The following is an 18,362-nucleotide window of genomic DNA, read 5'->3' as shown; positions in this document are numbered from 1 at the left end:
TTTATGCTACCGTTTCCCTATTGATCTTATCGTTGGCTACCTTTTAGTCCACGTCCATTCATTCGTACCTTCGACCAAGCCATTCCTTTCTCGGTCTAACGACGACATATCAATCTTTTCACTCCAATACCGTGCACGCCAGGCTGTGTTTTTCTTTCGTTCCAGCAATTTTGACATCGTTATTCTCATTCTTCACAATTCTGTGAAGCTCAACCTCTGCGAAGATCCAAACTACATCCTTTGTTGGGGTGGCATTTTTTTTCTTTCTTTTTTTTGGATTATTCATCCCATCTGGTTAGCAATCGTTATACACGTTTGTAAACAAACGTCAATATGGCTCACGGTCATTATCGCCATTCACGCATCGGCAACCGAATTAGCGCAAAGCGTCGCCTGGAAGCCGAGTCAAATGATGAAAATGCTGCATCTAATTTGCTACAAGAGGTTAATCTATTACAAAAACCTATCATTCCCAATTCTGGAACTCTTCCGGATGAAATCTGCGACTCAACCAACAATGCAATGTGCCTTGAGCATGGCATGACTGAATCCAATCCACCGCTTGGGAAACGAGACGAGACAACCTCTCCTGAAGCAACTGTTATCGAGACTGTGCTAGAGATAGTTGATTCGAGTTCACATATCCTCTCGCAGTCTACTGCTACCGATCTTCCGATGACGATATCGGATTCAGCCTATGATACTTACACTCTACCGAATTCGGAAAGTCTGGCTGTAACTGCGACTGCCTCTGCAGACATCGAGGTATCGACGTCGCCGACGCTAGCTCCTGCCACTCAGCCGACCACATCACTACTACCGGCGACGTCATCATCAAGCAGCTCTGCAACCTCCAGCTCTGCAACTTCCGCCCGATCTTCTGCAACCTCCAGCCTTCAAACTTCCACCCAATCTTCCGCAATCTCCACCCAATCTGTCACTTCCACAACCCAAGTCCCAACATCATCAAAAGCTACCTCGGCTACAGCCATCAATTCGCCTGCATCGACCTCAACCCCCCTCGTTGCCCCCTCAAGCACTACAACTGCAGCCACCACATCATTATCCCAGGCACACAATCACTGGTCACATTCTGGTTCTAGCACTAGCTCTAGTTCGAACTCTAGCTCAATCTCTGGCTCAAACTCTCCCTCAATCTCTGCCTCAAACTCTGCCTCAAACTCTAGCTCAAACTCTGGCTTAAACTCCGCCTCCGGCTCTGGCTCAAACTCCGGCTCAAACTCCGGCTTCTCTCCGAGCTCGACCTCCAGCACAACTGACACCACAATCGATACGACATCTTCATCAAGTGTATTCTACGGCTCCGAGCCAACCGGGACCGTAGCTAGTATCGGATTCGCGCCAACTGCGACCGAGACACAGGCCCCTGGGCCGGATTCGACAAGCAATCCGGACACATCCAAAATTGTGGGCAGTGTAGTAGGGTCGATCGCTGGACTCGCCCTAATTTTGGTTCTTCTGCTCTACTACCTCCGTCGCCGAGGACTCTTCATGGGGAACAATGTTCGTCCCGCTCTATTAGGTGACGCAGCCGCTGGGGCTGGGGCTGTGGCTGTGGCTAGGGAAATCACAGAGCGACGTGAGAGCAACGATCCCCTTTTCACAGCCTCGTACTTTGCCCCCGCATTTATGAAGCGCTGGCGCCAGTCAAGTATGACCACACGTTCAGGAAGTACCATCGACTCTGTGCCCAGCGAACGCGGGTTCCAGAAAATTTCTGGTCGAAAGATTCCTCCCGTCCTGACTCACGGTGGTGACGGGTATGGTGGTGGACTCGATGGTGATTCTCCTACCATACCAGGCTATCCTCCTACCTCCCCAGCGGTGGGCCCAATTGGATCACTTTCCTTCTTTGCCCCACCCACGAGCTCTGCATATGGAATGCCCCTGGATTCAAACTACACGCGCGAGGTTGAGGAGCACCCGATGCCAAGGCACGCCAACCCCGTGCACCTCCCTATCTCCAGTTCTGTCAACGTGGGCACGCCGATCACAGTCACACCGGCACAGCCAATTGCGCAACCTCAAAGCGCAATCCCCTTCGTACCCCCGCGACCAGATGGGCTCGGCCGCAGTCTGCCTAGTTTCGACGGGAGTCGAAGTAGCCGCTTTACCGAGGGCATTGATCTGTAATGGATGCCGTGATACGGGACATGTGAAATGATGGAAATGAAGTGATGGGTGAGCGCAGACCGTCTGCGACATCGGAATTCCGGGGCTTGCCCGGGTCGCGCGCTTTTATTGTTATTAGTTTTGTTCAACTTGACCCTTTGATTGTCGCTTCTCAAGCGCCTTCCCTGTCTTTTTGATTGTCAATTTTTGGTTCTCTTTTTTCACTATTGATACCCCCTCTTTCTACCTCTCTGCTTCCTTTTTCTCTTGTTCAAATAAATTTCTCTTTCTACCTATGTTAACATTTGGTCTCGATATTTGTTGCACAGTGGGTTGTGGACTCTCATTCTACGGGTGTATGAATTTCGGCTTGAACAGTATCAGCATAGATCAAAACAATCTATTGCTACGCAGCATGTGTGCTGGAAACTAATCACCTATATATTTTACTCTTTGCATACCTAGGTAGTGTTCAGGTTCATCCAAGTCACGCGCAGTCAGTTTTTACTTCCATACACATGTAATCAGATGCCTTCGATCAAGCGAAGCACTGGGATACCTAGAGTTATTCCCAGAATTCATCCACCTGAATCTAGTCAGCTTCAACCCGTGCGTGTCAACATGTACGTATGTTGTAGGTCAGGCGCCCATGGGCAGCCTCGCTTAGACGAGGCCACGCATCACCGTTCACACAAATAGGTAAACTGGAGTTTAAGCTTATAATTTCATAGTACAGTTTCCAGAGTTACTTCTCGGTGCTTTTCTTTTTATTCGTCTGCTTTAAGCGAACCACAATATCGCCGATGTTCATTCTTCGTCTACGGAGTACATAGATTGTGGCTGTGAGCACGAGAATGGCCGCTACTTCTATTAGCGACACGCTTGCGATGTGAGTAGCGGACCTTCCTGTTTTCGACGTCCCGTGGGACTCACTTCTCCACATCTTTGAGCGAGGCCTTTGTGCTATTGGTCTGCTGGTGCTCAGCCTCATGGGATGAGGTGTTTCGTGTTTCGGCATGTCCTTATCTGCCACTTTGTAAAGATGAAAAGGAAGGTGACTGTTCATCGTATGACGAAGGTATCAGCACGCTGTAAATACGGCTGCTGTGAACGATATGCGTGGCTTGCATTGTTAGATTAGTCCGCAATCTGTGTGTGGGATGAGCATTTCCTGGGGAGTTTTCCACTGGTCTGGTGGCATAGGTCATATCCACTCAGTTCATCTTCCAGTTTTTCGTTTTTCGAGACCAGTATTGATGAAATCGCACCTCGGGTATCTTTGGAATCATGTACAAAGTACATATGAGGTCACCAAGGCTTGGACTTCCCCAATGTTTGGACTTGTTGGGTCGGTTGTTTACCGCTCTTTTCGACGAGTTGTCCTTGGGTCATGAGACCTCTTTCAGGTGGATATTGCTCTCTATGCTGTGCATTAGATTGCCATTCCAGGCTAGATTCTGCTGTTGCGCTTGAACCTACTTTTCAACATTATCTGGCGGATTGAATGCATATGTTAGTGGGGTTCATCACGCCACTGTATGCCAGGAAATGATGTTGCAAGGGTCAAGCACTTGAAGCAGATCACAATAGTCCAATGCATGAGTGCATATGATTTGAGGCAAGAATAGATATTCTTATCCTCGATGCTGGGTGTATACTTGTTGTTTCTGGTATGCCTCGAATGATCAAAGCACCATGTGGAATATCAGTCGGAGAAGGCTACCATAAAAACCAACAACTGGGATATTTCAAGATGACTTTGACAGCCTCAAGATTTCAATATCTTCCTTTTTCAACTCCGCCTGGACATACGCGCGTTGAGTCAGATAATGAGCCTCATCCGCACCTAAAGACTCTGCCTAGCCGGCTATAAGTGGACTTTGTTGATCACATTATGGCCTTATACGCTTGCCACCTCTGACACTGCCCGAATATTGCTGGGCTGTTGTACGTAGGTATCAAGGTTGGCCCCCGGGGTGGCAGTGGACAGACAGTCAGACACTAGGACTCGTGAGCGGGTTGATGATCTGCACCGCCACATTGCACCGCCACAAGACTAAACCACCCGCCACAGCGCGTGCCACAGTACGCCACACGCGATCTTCATGTGTCCCTTCGCCCGGGCGCAAGAGCACGTTTTTGTGGCTGATGGCGAAACTACCGATCTTTTCATTGTTTCCTGTAGAGTCTCGCATCAGCTCTTGATAGGTTCCCGAGATCCCTCATGATGCGGATACGCTTGCCCATGACAGAGACCAAGTCTCATGACGCAAAGAGGCCTACTCCGTACACCATCTGATTTACCATGGACGAACTCGGAGGAATGCCAAAATCCTAGTCGCGGAGATGAGAACCGTTCGACGTTCTACCTGATTATTGGACGATTCCTCCTGGTTGGGGCGCAGCAACTAGGCTCTCTCCACAGATAAACCCAATTTACCCCTACACACCCTCGCATTGGACCTCTGCACTCGGCGTAACGCCATCCAGATTGAGAGCATTCGATCCCAGGATCTAGCTATGAACATGGGTGTCATCCACGCAACAGCGGAGTCAAGGCTCAGCGCTTACATTCCTCTACCTTCTGTTGAGAGATTTACCATGGCGTATGGACTTGGCCTTCTATACTCCTGTATACATACGCGCTACTCCATGTATCGCAATGCATGCCCGCCATAGGTGTCTTTGTCTTGGCCGTTGTCGCAGGAAATTAGACCTCCTTGCTCTCATCTCTTGATGGTTGGGCTTAATACCGCTTAGTCAAAGAGTCTTCGAGTCTAGATTAAGTTGTAAAGCATGTTTTTAAAAAACAAAATAGTGTCAATGTTGTTGATCTTCCTCTCCTGCACAATCCAACGCCTTGTCCTTTAGAAGTACAGCTCTGGCTGCCTCATCCCCCTGCTTATGCTATGCTTAAATTCCTCCTTCATATAGGGAATTGCGAGGCGGAGAAATAATTGGTACATCTCAAACCAGTCATTATTGTTCATACGCCCCTGTTACAGAGGTTGCCGCCCAGGGGGGCTGTGTTGTCCCGAGCGTCAGTGGCTCGCATCGAGGTCTTGGTACCAGCAAAACTGGAAGAGTATATATTATCTCTTACTCTCTCGCACTTTGGTTCTCTGGGTGATTGTCATAGCTCTACTTGGCAGACTTAATTCACCGAAGCTTCGTTGCGAGTTGCCAGAAGAGGTTGAACTGTGCATTTCTCGGCGATTCTGGGCATTCATACACAGCCCCGTTTTGAGAGGGGAAAAAGGTGACCAGGCCTTTCGCGACTCCGTCGGCCTTGGAAGAAAGATTATTAAATTACCTAAATCTTTCGCTGTTACATTTGATTCACACATATCTCACCTCCGGAAGAACTCGGTGCAAGGTTGCGCTCCATGTCTTCACCAAACGATTCGTCCCGTCAGGGCCCATTATTGAATCCGGTCATAGTCACAGACTTTTCGGGCAGAGAGGTTGGTCAAGCCCTCTCTATTTCTAGTTTCGGAACTCTTGCGCTGATTCTCCCTGTTTTCTTCTTTCAGCGTTCTACATCTACAGCCTCTTCCGCTTGGTCAGGTCCTACGGATCTAAATCACAGCCCCGTTTCTCCCATTTCCCCAGATATGCCGGGGAATCTAGATCCGGCCCGGCTGATGGTTCACCCATCTTCACATCGGCCGTCACAGTCTATTGACGGTGATACGTTACGCCCGCGGGCGGGCTCATTCGCTTCCTCTGCAGATACTATGGTTCGCTCACGAACAAACTCCGATGTAGACCCGGCACATGCTGCTAAGGCTGTCTACGACGATGTGGATTTTGCCGATGCTTTGAATCCCGATCATCGGAATGAGGCTGATTTCCAAGTTGAGGATAATCGGTTTGCCTTCTCCCCGGGCCAGCTGAATAAGATGCAGAACCCGAAGTCCTTGGCTGCATTCCATGCTCTTGGTGGCTTGCAGGGCTTGGAGCGGGGCTTGCGGACAGATCTCAATGCTGGCTTGTCAATAGATGAAGGGCGTCTGGAGGGCGCTGTCAACTTCAATGAAGTTGCACCTTCGGCACCACACACATCTACAGGGAAAGTATTATCACAGCCCGAAACACCGGCGCCGGCGCCGGTGTCATCTGGCAGTGGCTCACCTTTTGAGGATCGTATTCGCGTCTTCAGTCAAAATAGACTACCTGCTCGGAAAACGACCGGGCTCTTGAAATTGTTCTGGGCTGCATATAACGACAAGATTATTATATTATTGACCATTGCCGCTGTGGTTTCATTATCACTCGGAATATACGAGACAGTGTCTGAAGGCTCAGGCGTCGACTGGGTGGAAGGAGTTGCCATCTGTGTGGCAATTCTGATTGTCACAGTTGTCACGGCTGTTAACGATTGGCAAAAAGAGAGACAATTCGCAAAGCTCAACAAACGGGCAAGTATCTTACAATGACCAGAGAAATTGACTATAGCTAACAGCTTGGCAGAATGATGACCGTGAAGTCACAGTCAGCCGTTCAGGCAAAACATCTATGGTTTCAGTCTATGATATCATGGTCGGCGACATCCTCCATCTTGAGGCTGGCGATTCCATCCCCGCAGATGGAATTTTGGTCACAGGATACGGTGTGAAATGCGATGAGTCTTCCGCCACCGGCGAATCAGACCAGATGAAGAAAACCCCGGGCCATGATGTCTGGCAGCAAATTGTCAACGGCAAGGCAACGAAGAAACTTGACCCTTTCCTGATCTCTGGCAGCAAGGTTCTTGAGGGTGTTGGAACTTACCTCGTCACCAGTGTCGGGCCGTATTCTACCTATGGCCGGATCTTGCTGTCGCTGCAGACGCCTAATGACCCGACTCCGCTTCAGGTGAAGCTGGGTCGGCTGGCAGATTGGATTGGCTATTTGGGTACTGGGTGAGTGAACGAACTTCTTTTTTCGTCCGTATAACTCAACTAATGATGATTGACAGCGCTGCTGGAATTCTGTTCTTCGTTCTGCTCTTCCGATTCATTGCCAATCTTCCTAATCACCCGGAGATGAATGGCGCTATGAAAGGCAAAGAGTTCGTCGATATCCTGATTGTTGCTGTCACGGTAATTGTTGTCGCTATCCCAGGTAAGAACTCATATTTACACGAAAAGTCTATATGAGCTCCACTAACGTCAATGTTTCTTATTAGAGGGCCTTCCACTGGCTGTAACACTGGCCCTGGCCTTTGCTACCACCCGAATGGTCAAGGAAAACAACCTCGTCCGCGTCCTCCGGGCCTGCGAGACTATGGGCAATGCCACGGTCATCTGTTCTGATAAAACAGGTACATTGACACAGAACAAAATGACAGTTGTCGCCGGAACCTGGGGTTCAAATGAGAGCTTCAGCCAAGGAATCGATAATGAAGCTGGGGACGGTTCCATGACTACTTCAGCAGTCTCCCAGCAACTCTCCGCTCCCGTCAAAGATTTGATTGTCAAAAGCATCGCTTTGAACTCCACTGCGTTCGAACAGGAGAAAGAAGGCTCCAGAGATTTTGTCGGCAGTAAGACCGAGGTCGCGCTGCTTCAGTTAGCCCGGGATTACATGGGCATGGATGTTGCCTCGGAGCGTGGATCTGCTGATATTGTTCAACTTATTCCATTCGACTCCGCCAGGAAGTGCATGGGTGTTGTCTACCGTCTTCCTGGCACTGGCTATCGATTGCTCGTTAAGGGAGCATCCGAGTTGATGGTCGGTGTATGCACCGCACAAATCACTAATATTAATACGTCCAAGGAGAGGGTTGATATGGAGGAACTCTCTAAGGCAGGAAAGGAAAACATCCTCGAGCTCATCAACAACTATGCGCACAAGTCTCTTCGCACAATCGGCATGGTCTACAAGGACTTCGCAGTCTGGCCACCAACAGGACTGAAACACTCTGAAGATCCTTCCTCGGCAAACTTCGATGATTTTTTCCATGGTATGACCTGGGTCGGAGTCGTGGGTATTCAAGATCCTCTTCGCCCTGAAGTACCGGAAGCCATCCGCAAGTGTCACTCGGCAGGCGTCCAAGTCAAGATGGTTACAGGCGACAATGTTGCCACTGCCACTGCGATTGCATCTTCTTGTGGAATCAAGACAGAAGGTGGACTGGTTATGGAGGGACCCAAATTCCGACAGCTGACCAACGAGGAAATGGATGAAGTGCTTCCGCGTCTACAAGTGCTAGCCCGATCCTCCCCCGAAGACAAGCGAATCTTGGTCGAGCGGCTCAAGGCTCTTGGTGAAACTGTTGCTGTGACAGGTGACGGTACCAATGATGGACCGGCTTTGCGTACTGCAGATGTCGGCTTCTCCATGGGCATTGCTGGTACCGAGGTCGCTAAGGAGGCCAGTTCGATCATTCTTCTCGACGATAACTTCAAGTCCATCGTCACAGCGATCTCTTGGGGACGAGCTGTCAATGACGCCGTTGCCAAGTTTTTGCAGTTCCAAGTCACAGTCAATATCACCGCAGTGGTGCTCACTTTCGTGTCGTCTGTGTATAGCAGTGAGAACGCCAGTGTTCTCACTGCCGTGCAACTGCTTTGGGTGAACTTAATTATGGATACCTTCGCCGCCCTTGCCTTGTAAGTTCCGTCGCTTGCTCAATCTTATCTCGAATGAACCGTTTGCTAACATTTTGGCGAAAACAGAGCCACAGATGCACCAACTGAAGAGATCCTCGACCGGAAACCTGTGCCCAAACACGCCTCTCTTTTCACATTGACCATGTGGAAAATGATCCTTGGCCAAGCTGTATATCAGCTAGCCGTCACATTCATGCTTTATTTCGCTGGTGACAAGCTCCTCGGCGCCCATCTCAGCTCAGACCCTATCCAGCGGGGGAAGGAGCTCGGAACCGTTGTGTTCAACACGTTCGTGTGGATGCAGATTTTCAACGAGTTCAACAACCGCCGCCTCGACAACAAGTTCAATATCTTCGAAGGCATGTTCCGGAATTACTGGTTTTTAGGAATCAATGCCATCATGGTCGGTGGTCAAGTCATGATCGTTTACGTCGGCGGCCAGGCATTCAGCGTGACTCGCTTGAGTGGCACCCTCTGGGGTGTCTGTATTGTCTGCTCTATTGTCTGTTTGCCCTGGGCTATTGTCCTTCGGACCATTCCAGACCGCCATTTTGGAGTCGTTTTCAACGCCGTTGTCGGCGCTATGAGTTTTGTTCTGCGCCCTCTTTCTCGCGCGTGCAAGGCAATTGGTCGTGGAATCGCGACCTTCTTCAGGCCTGCGAAGCGTTTCACTCGCCGTGTCGTCTTGAGACGGAAATCTGTCGACGAAGAGCCAAGCACACAATCCGAACAGTCTGTGGATCCCGAACAAGCTCCTGAAAGATTTGAACTGAACAAGCAAAAATCTCCCGAACGTCCAACCACACCTCCACTTGTTGTGGTACCCCCTATTACAATTACGACCTCCCCTTAATTGTCATTTTAGCGTTGGCGTTGTTTTTTTTTTTTGGTTGGCTGTCTGATATGTTGTACGTTATTTGTATATAGAGCATTGGGTCCTATAAAGGATGTATATATACCCCCAGAGGAACTACAAAAATACAATTTTTGCATTGAACATACAATTTTCTTCCACGTAGAAGTCCAACCGTTTAGCTGCCCGATCTCACCAGAATACAACTTGAATGTACTAGAAAGGGAGCTTTCAGGCAACGAGGGTTCGAGAATCGTGTTTCTGCCTCAGGCCAAAATACCCCCCGACTCGAAGTGTCCAGCTCCGTCTCCTGTGGACTCCCCAATTGACTCCGCGTTGCCCTGTCGATTCACCTTGTCATTTACCTGTGATCAGTAAAACTGGTCTTTGTCTCTCAACCACACTTTGTTAATTTATCCCTACCCCATCCGACTTCATACAGCTCGGAGACGTTCCCACGTCACTACATAATCTCCCCGCTTCCGCCCACCGTACCGATATACCAAACAGACCCTCAACAGACAGCTCCGCACAAAGCTTCCTCTACGTCAAACACACTCCACCGGCCTAGCCTACAACCAGTCCATTGAAATCAATCCCAGCTCTTTTTGGACCCTCAAATCCCAACCGCCACCATGTCGCAAATCAACTACCGTACCATCAACATTGACGCCTTGGACCCCGAGTCCCCGGCCAATTTCCCCATGGAATCTCTCCTCCCCGCTACACTCCCCTCCGCCGCAAGCGCCAGCGATGCTGCCAGCGCCGCGACACAGGTGCGCCAGATGCTGCGCGGCGGTGACCCCGAGGGTGCTCTTCGGACTGTCCTTGAGACCGCACCACTGGGTGGTGATGACCGTGCCAAGGAGGTGCACCTTGCCACTGTTATCGATGTGCTGCAGGGTATCCGTCAGGGCGAGATGACCCGTATCTTGGAGGGTGTGTGCAGCGGGGATGGCGGAGCTGAGCGGGCGGATTGCTTGATGAAATACCTGTACGTGGACTACTTTGCGATTGCCAGAGGATTTATATGGGGGCCGATACCCCTTGCGTGAGGCGTGGATTTGGTTGCTAACTTATCGATCACAGGTACAAGGGAATGTCCGGGACAGCTCCTGGTAGCGGGGCCCAGACGCCAAAGAAGGCGGTTTCTCCTCAGGATAGTGGCTTCTCGCAGATCCAGGCCCGCAACTTGGGTGAGGGCGGCGGTGGTCAGCAGATGAGCGTTTTGCTGAGCTGGCACGAGAGACTGGTCGAGATTGCTGGTACTGGGTCGATCGTGCGGGTCATGACTGATCGTCGGACGGTTTAAGCGGAGAAAACAGTATTGAATGGAGGTTTGTTTCTTATGATTTACATTTGACTGCCGTTTTTTTGTTCTCGTCTTGGTAGAGGCTTGATTTGCATTTCATACATCTCTGTGGATGATATCTCTCCAGTGTCGCTTCAAGCGTATTTTTACATTAGTATACTGTGACAATGTGTTGGGCTCTTTCCCTTTGCCCTTTTTTGTTTCCATTCTTCATGGCCTATCCAATTCTCCTCCACCAAGGATATCCTTGAGGTTGATGTCGCCACTGCCACGCTTCAATGGCTGCGCCTGGCCCTCGCCTTCTTTCCATCCGATCATATAGATCAACCGGAAGGTCGCGGGGATACCAGGTGCGCCATCCTCCATGTGCAGAGAACGATAAATAGCCTCATTGGCCAGCAAGACGTCCCGCGACAGTGGGGCCGAGTCACGGTTCATGATCGCATTGCTCTCTCCCATAGCCTGCAAATCTTGCATGAGAGCAAAAGTATCCGGGAACTCGACAACAATATCCTCAACGTCGACAGTAAGCATCTTAAACCCAGCACGGTTCAACAAGCTGCCGACGTCCTTGACATCTGCCAGAGGCGACACATGCGGACTCACACCACCGCGACGCTCCATATCGGCCAGCTGTAGCGATCCGCGCAGTTCGTACAACGTATCACCACCAAACATGGCCGCAATAAATGGCGCATCAGGCTTGAGTATTGTGTTTACCTGCTCCAAGAGCGCTGGCAAGTCGTTGATCCAGTGGATCGAGAGTGACGAAAGCACGGCATCGAAGCTGTTCGGTGCGTACGGAAGCGTCTCTAAATCCGGAATGATATCGCGCTGGATTTCGATCTCTTTGTTAAACGGGTCATTCTCATCGCGGTGGAGCAGTGCATGCGATGTCTCCACACATGTCAACTTCGAGATCTTCTTTGATAGTGGTGGCGTGATGACTCCCTCCGGCGCACCCGCATCGAGATTGGGGGATGTAAGAGCTCGGGCAATGTTGCAGCTGTTTGCGCCGAGATCGAGAACACTGGGGAAATCGCGTTTAATGTCCTAGTCGTAGCCAAAGAGGCTTCTGTTAGTGTTTCTGCTCTTTTATCTGCCTTTCGTAAAGTAGCTTACCAGCAATCGCTCACATAACCGCATTGCCACTTCATCTTTGAGGTAATCGACTTTGCGACTCTCTTCGACATTCCGGGCTGCCCGATCTTTTTGGAGGTGTTTGGTTTTGCGGTTGAAGACCTCAAGCATCGGGTTGCCGGGGGTCTGGCTGGCATATGTCCGGATCGTAAGACTTGAGGTGATACATCGCCTTTGGAAGTTGGCACGGAATGCCTGTAGAGGTAGCATTGTGGCTGTAGAATGGATATGAAGGACTCTACGCCGTTGAGCTTGAGAATGGGGTTGCGGCGATGGCGGGCAGAAAATGGCGGGATCTGACGTCGATTGTTGATGCGGAACTGCTACTCCGCAGCGGACTTTTGGCAATTGGTCTTTTGGAGTTACTTGGCCTTGGATTGTCTTTTTCTTTTGCATTGTACATATCGTGCATGGGAAATTGAGGCATAGCCATTGCAACCGCTGCTTGAGGAAGTCCTCGCCAATACACTGCTCTTCAGGGTCTCGTGTTTGGCGCAACATTGGAACCGCGAAACAGAACATCATCATTGGGATAACTACGACTTTCTCCTGGTCAATATTCCACATCAATTCATACCATTAAGCTGTTTGCCCCGCAGAGACGAAGCATGATTTGATCCGGCTACACAGCTAGAAAGCCCTCACATACATACATTCCCGCTCGATTCTCGCCATCGATAACATGTCGCGCCCTTTTCCATACACCTACATATCATGCCCGTGTGCCGACACCCCGGTCCCGGATCCAGCCAGGAAGCGAAGGTCAAGAGATACACCGCAGAAATCGCCGTCGAAACCACCCCCCGAGCGGGGGAACATAGGAGAGGACAATAAATCGCCAGTAGACACGGAACACCAATCAGACGATGAGGATGAAGAGCAAACCTTTGATCCTCGTTCGCCGCGATCCAACTTCTCACTATATCCCCCGGAACAACTTCTTTACTGCGAGGAGTGCCACCAAATCAAATGCCCCCGATGTATCACGGAGGAGATTGTGAGCTGGTATTGTCCCAGCTGCTTGTTTGAAACGCCGAGCAGTATGGTCCGGAGTGATGGAAATCGGTATGTATAAAGGGTGGGGGGAGTCCTAAGGCTGTGTTTGAGTACTGGCTTACATGTGTATTTCCTTAAGATGTGGTCGAAACTGCTTCAATTGTCCAGTCTGCACGGCCCCACTGGCCGTTAGCACCATTGAGAATGTCACAGGGAATGGGCCTCAGCAGGGTCCGTGGGTATTATCATGTGGTTACTGTCTCTGGACCACCTTGGACATCGGTATCAAGTTCGACAAGCCGACTAATATTCGCAACCAACTGCAAAAGATGACAGATTCCACTTCGCCAGCTGCTCTCGACAGGTCGAGACAAGCCTCCCGCACTTTTGGGGATCTGAAACATCCGTTGTCTAGCTATGCATCAATTGACGAGCAGTCCAATGCCCGCCAACGTGCGGAAGAGGAAGCTACACCAAAAGAAGACCCGGTTGCACCTCCAATGGGCCCAGATGCTCGGTTCGCAGCTTTGAAGAATTTCTACCGTACACAGATTTCGGAGACATCGAACTCGCCCAACGATCATCTCAGTTCAGAATTCGGGTTCTCCTCGCCCGGTGCCCTAAACCGGCTAATGTCTCTCTACAATTCCTCGTCGCGTCTAAGCGGGCTGTATGGCGGCAATAAAAAGGCCAAATCTAAGCCACCCGTTATGCGTGAGGCGCTCACTGCCAGCGAGGGCTTCCAGGTTGCTCCGGAAAACAGCGAGGCAGACATCATTGCTCGTGCTCACTCTTCAGAATGTGGCTGGGATGGGATGGCCTCGATAAGCCAGCGCACAACCCAATCACCAGATGCCCGCTTCGTCGACGACCTCCTCCCTCTCCCTGTTCTCCTTCGTACTAAGCGGTCCAAGCGTTGCAAGAGCTGCAAACACATCCTCGTGAAGCCTGAGACTAAGCCGCAATCTACTCGCTTCCGGATTCGTCTTATTGCTCTCAGCTACATCCCTCTCCCAACTCTCCGCCCCTTAACCCTGTCTTCCTCGTCAGCCCTCCCAGCACTGGCCCCAACTTCTGACCTTAATTCACTCACACCCCTACGTCCTATCCATATCCTCCTCACCTTGAAAAACCATATGTTTGATCCCGTTCGCATCACCCTCGCCACGCCTTCCGTAACCCCAGGCCAAGTTGCTACGAAAGTCACAGTCCTCTCCCCACAGTTCGAGATCGGCGCGAACAGCGATGTCTGGGACGAGGCCTTGCAAGGTGCAACCGCGCCATTGACAAGCGACTCGCGATCTGCCGTTCTCCGCGGAGTCCCCGAGGCAGGCAAGGTATGGGATAAAGGTCGGAACTGGACTACTGTCGTGCTGGAGGTTGTTCCTGGTACATTACCCGGGAGCAGTGCCGAAGGTGGCAGTGGCAATCCCAATATCAAGACCAACGATGAGGATGTCCTGGCGGTTGCAGCTTCCAAGCAGGACGAGGATGTTCTGGAGATCCCGGTGTTTGTGCATATGGATTGGGATGCGGATACGCAGCTTGATCACCAGAATGTTGAGAAGGACTCTAAGCCTGATGATAAGGTTACGAGGGAGTTGGCCTATTGGATGGTGCTTGGTGTGGGGAGGATCCAGGCCTCGCTGTAGATAGATGGGGTTGTGTCTTGTTCTTATTCTGACTGCGTTTTTTTTTTGTTACCTTTTCATACCCCGAGATACACGTTTTGCCCGTTCATTTAGACATGCTGTACACAATGAGTTGTTCAGTGACTGCCGGTTTCATCCTGATACGTAGTGGATATTAATACAGCATGGGGCTCTAATGAGTACCTAGACCTACCTAGGTAGGTAGGTATATCATCACATCACAAAGTCTACAAGCGGGCCTAGATCACAATTCCCAACTCGACAACCCCATTCTACAACAAGGAGCAATGAAAAGTCGGAATTGTTCATTGGAATACTATCAGATATTCCATCCCATCCTCATTATCGGGAGAGAGAGAGAAACTCCACTCCATCGCCTCACCCAGACCACCAACCGGACACATAAAAAGGGCAGATGCAACCAGTGGCTGGGGGCAAAAAAAGAAAAGAGAAAAAACCGTCAATGCATTTTTATGGAGATCATCTCTTTGGAACCCATCAATGGCGTTGAATCTAGCAACAATTCAAAACTAGAAACAATGCCATTCTCCCACACATCAACCGAGCACATTCCAGCCCCTAGCCCCAAAAAAGTCAAAGTGAACAAAGAACTCTAAATTGTGCATTTAGAACTCAGCGCCGCTCTGGGGGAACTCGAAGGCAACGGCGCGGCCGGTGAGGCGACGGTAGACCTCGCCGTAGGCATCAAGGCGGTGGTCGACACCACCACGCTCCTTCTCGTCAAGGATGACCTTGAGGGTCTTGGAGCCGTCCTCCTTGGTGCGGGTGCGCTTGCCGACAATCTCGACGGGGTAGACGAGATCAGCGAGGATGGCGTCGTGGACAGCAGTCAGAGTGCGGGAACGGGGGCGCTTCTGGGTCTGGGTGGAGCGCGAGTTGACGGAGCGCTTGGGGCGGGGCAGGATGCGGCGCTGAGCAACGAAGAGGACGTGGCGGTCGGAGAACTTCTTCTCAAGCTCGCGGGTGAGACTGAGGGAAGGGGTGTTAGTTTTCCGGTTGTTTTCTCCGGTTGACTTTTTTGATTTTTCGGGGGGACCGCGTCGAAGGGTTTGGTGGGTTGCTTACCGCTGCTGGATCTTGTGGAAGTTGGTCAGGAGGGGGACGGGGACGAAGACAATGATGGCCTTCTTGCCGTGGCCGACCTCAACCTAGATAGCGAGAAATAAAATGTCAGAGCGTTGTCCGCTTGAAAGTTGTCGTGCACACATAACGAAAAATCCCTCCTGGAATGGCGTCTTGCTCTGCGAATTTTGATATCCAGTTGCGTTGCTTCCATCGCTCATGTTCCCTTTCAATGTTGATGTTTTTTGACGTTGGTGGACATGAATTGATACCAATCCACAAATCCATGCAATATACCCCGGAACATCGAAAAACCCTCAAAAAATTCGCAGACGCCATTCCAGAATGATTCAATTCGCATGTCGGAAGGCTCGGGCACCGGTTCTTACCTCACGGGCAGAGACGAACTGCAGGGGACGAAGGGAGGCCTTCAGGTCCTGTGTGTTGCTCTCGAGATCGAAGAGAGCGCCGGCGATCGCGGTCTCCAGCTCGGAGGGGTTTTGCCGGGATGGCGAGTTGGGGGCGATCTTGTTGATGGCAGCCATTATTGCGAGCGACGGGGTGCTGCGGGAAGTGCTGGTGGTGATGTCGACGGAGGGGAGGTTCGCAGATTGAATCGAATGGGAATTTGCTGTGGGATCGGCGCTTTCGCTTAGGGTGCACTATTTCCTATTTGAGTTTAGGGTGGCCGTCTTAGGGCTCTATGCTGATTGGTTGATTGCCGCTGAGGGGGGATCCACTATACAACCTGACTTTTGATGGCAACGACTTTGATTGTTATACTCCTATTATTCTACCATGAACTTTTCTGCACCATGCTAATCCGACTGCTAATCACAATATCCAAGAATTTACACTCTAATCACATTGTCGAGGCAAAGATCCTCTCGGGGAATAACACACTGTAGACTATAAGAGCACATGGGAGGTCTCCATTGCGGAACAAGCAAAAAAGAAATCAAAAAGCATGAGGGACGCCTGTATCCATGGAAATAATTGCAAAGAAACTTCTGTGACAAAAAGACCCAAATCAGCAAGCGCAGCCCTCCTTAGCCGTCGCAGCGTTTCGATCGCCCAAGTTGACCCGCGAATCCTCTACCGACCGACTACCCAGTGCAGTCTGGCCGGTCCCTGCACCAGTTCCACGGCCAGTCTTCAAGCTGCTTTCTGGGATGGCATTAGCAATTGCGGTGAAGACATCCACGACGTTGGTTCCGGTCTTGGCGCTAGTTTCGAAGAACAGAAGACCCTCATCCTCGGCATAGCCGGTGGCCTCCCGTGTTGATACCTTGCGGGCATCACCAGACACGGCATCCTGTGCCTCATCTTCCTCGACTGCGCCTTCTTCGTCTTCCTGTGCTGATTCAGACTCGCCATGTCCAGCGATAGCAACATCGGAAGCACCACCGCCGTCATTGGTCAAGTCCAGCTTGTTACCGACAAGGGCAATAACGATTCCAGGGCTCGCTTGGCGTTGGAGTTCAGCAACCCAGTGCTTGGCCTTTGTCAGCGATGAGGGTTTTGTGACATCGTAGACGACGAGGGCCGCTTGCGCATTACGGTAGTACATCGGGGCGAGCGAGGCGAATCGCTCCTGGCCAGCGGTATCCCAGATCTCAAACTTGATCGTTCGTGTCGGAAGAGAGCATTTTTGCGTCAAAAATGCGGCTGAAAACAATGACGTTAGTTGGTCATCCTTATTTATAGAAGTGGTTGGGGCTCCTGGGGCGATTGCGGGGAACAGCTCCGTATTAGACACTATGCACTGCCCCTGGGTTCCTTAGAGAGTGTCTGCCAGAGACAGTACTTCGTGTGCTATGGGGGCAAAGTCCATGAGGGGATTCTTACCGCCAATGGTCGGTTCCTTATTCTCCTGAAAATCATTGTTGACAAAGCGAAGGACAAGCGATGACTATGATTGAAGAATAAGATGCAATTAGTTGTGAATCAGCGTGTAACATTGCAGATGGGATGAGTAATACCTTGCCCACTGCGGCCTCTCCTAGCAGCACAAGTTTGACGCTGCTGCTAGGCTTCGGGGCATTTGCACTTGCTGACTCGGACATGGCTGAAACAACGAAGCAAAAGTGGGATGAAAGTAACCACGATCAGTCCTTCTGTAGGTTAGTTACCTATGGTCGATCGGCGATCAGGCGACCGGATGAGGTGGCAGGCTAGTTCAGCTGGTAACCGCAATTCGGGAATGGGGGCTGCCTGGGAGTAAGACAGGAGTTGGAACAACGATCCGTGCTCTTGCGATGGTATTGACAGGGTATTCCAATCCTGGTCCAGAATTAAGAAATGTAAACCTTGGTATAGACGTTACCGAGATAAGAGCGATTGATGCTGGAGTTGGAGAGAAGCGGAGGTCGATGATGATGATGGCTGCCTCAATTGGGCCTAGCGTGGTGGTCAGTCACGGGAGTCCTAGGTACCTGCCCAAAGTTGAAGTATACAAATGCCCATATTCCCAGATTGGCATAGATATTCCTTTTGCTTTACTCATACGTGTGTTATTAACGCTTAGTTTGACTCTCGTATCTATTTACAGAGAGAGGGTTATCTGAGAACTAAATTTAATGTTCAAGGGTTCATTC

At 50.6% G+C, this 18,362-nt stretch overlaps 7 protein-coding genes across 7 annotated transcripts; 4 read left to right on the top strand and 3 right to left on the bottom strand.

The window, feature by feature from the left end:
* Positions 1–333: 333 nt before the first annotated feature.
* On the top strand, positions 334–2,154 carry N7457_008902 (uncharacterized protein; the record flags this gene model as incomplete). The annotated part of the gene is made up of 1 exon (XM_057179945.1): positions 334–2,154. One exon carries the CDS (start codon positions 334–336, stop codon positions 2,152–2,154), a length of 1,821 nt encoding a protein of 606 aa, XP_057028331.1.
* A 3,593-nt stretch (positions 2,155–5,747) lies between these two features.
* pmcB (putative calcium-translocating P-type ATPase(PMCA-type)) lies at positions 5,748–9,582 on the top strand (the record flags this gene model as incomplete). Its single annotated transcript, XM_057179944.1, has 5 exons — positions 5,748–6,506; positions 6,592–7,037; positions 7,094–7,239; positions 7,304–8,729; positions 8,796–9,582. 5 exons carry the CDS (start codon positions 5,748–5,750, stop codon positions 9,580–9,582), a joined length of 3,564 nt encoding a protein of 1,187 aa, XP_057028330.1.
* A 635-nt stretch (positions 9,583–10,217) lies between these two features.
* On the top strand, positions 10,218–10,894 carry N7457_008900 (actin-related protein 2/3 complex subunit 5 family protein; the record flags this gene model as incomplete). Its single annotated transcript, XM_057179943.1, has 2 exons — positions 10,218–10,576; positions 10,672–10,894. 2 exons carry the CDS (start codon positions 10,218–10,220, stop codon positions 10,892–10,894), a joined length of 582 nt encoding a protein of 193 aa, XP_057028329.1.
* Positions 10,895–11,104: 210 nt separating this feature from the next.
* On the bottom strand, positions 11,105–12,244 carry N7457_008899 (uncharacterized protein; the record flags this gene model as incomplete). The annotated part of the gene is made up of 2 exons (XM_057179942.1): positions 11,105–11,947; positions 12,017–12,244. 2 exons carry the CDS (start codon positions 12,242–12,244, stop codon positions 11,105–11,107), a joined length of 1,071 nt encoding a protein of 356 aa, XP_057028328.1.
* Positions 12,245–12,716: 472 nt separating this feature from the next.
* Positions 12,717–14,682, top strand: N7457_008898 (putative dynactin Arp1 p62 subunit RO2; the record flags this gene model as incomplete). Its single annotated transcript, XM_057179941.1, has 2 exons — positions 12,717–13,099; positions 13,170–14,682. The coding sequence occupies 2 exons, from the start codon at positions 12,717–12,719 to the stop codon at positions 14,680–14,682; spliced, it is 1,896 nt and encodes a 631-aa protein (XP_057028327.1).
* A 626-nt stretch (positions 14,683–15,308) lies between these two features.
* On the bottom strand, positions 15,309–16,701 carry N7457_008897 (40S ribosomal eS7 domain-containing protein; the record flags this gene model as incomplete). Its single annotated transcript, XM_057179940.1, has 4 exons — positions 15,309–15,672; positions 15,769–15,851; positions 16,155–16,427; positions 16,687–16,701. 4 exons carry the CDS (start codon positions 16,699–16,701, stop codon positions 15,309–15,311), a joined length of 735 nt encoding a protein of 244 aa, XP_057028326.1.
* Positions 16,702–16,795: 94 nt separating this feature from the next.
* On the bottom strand, positions 16,796–17,831 carry N7457_008896 (Rab family GTPase; the record flags this gene model as incomplete). The annotated part of the gene is made up of 3 exons (XM_057179939.1): positions 16,796–17,433; positions 17,614–17,677; positions 17,748–17,831. The coding sequence occupies 3 exons, from the start codon at positions 17,829–17,831 to the stop codon at positions 16,796–16,798; spliced, it is 786 nt and encodes a 261-aa protein (XP_057028325.1).
* Positions 17,832–18,362: the final 531 nt, after the last annotated feature.

The sequence above is a fragment of the Penicillium paradoxum genome (assembly GCF_028828445.1).
Source record: "Penicillium paradoxum strain IBT 22861 chromosome Unknown utg000007l_segment0_segment0, whole genome shotgun sequence".
NCBI classification, from domain to species: domain Eukaryota; kingdom Fungi; phylum Ascomycota; class Eurotiomycetes; order Eurotiales; family Aspergillaceae; genus Penicillium; species Penicillium paradoxum.
This window is presented reverse-complemented; position numbering and strand designations above follow the sequence as displayed.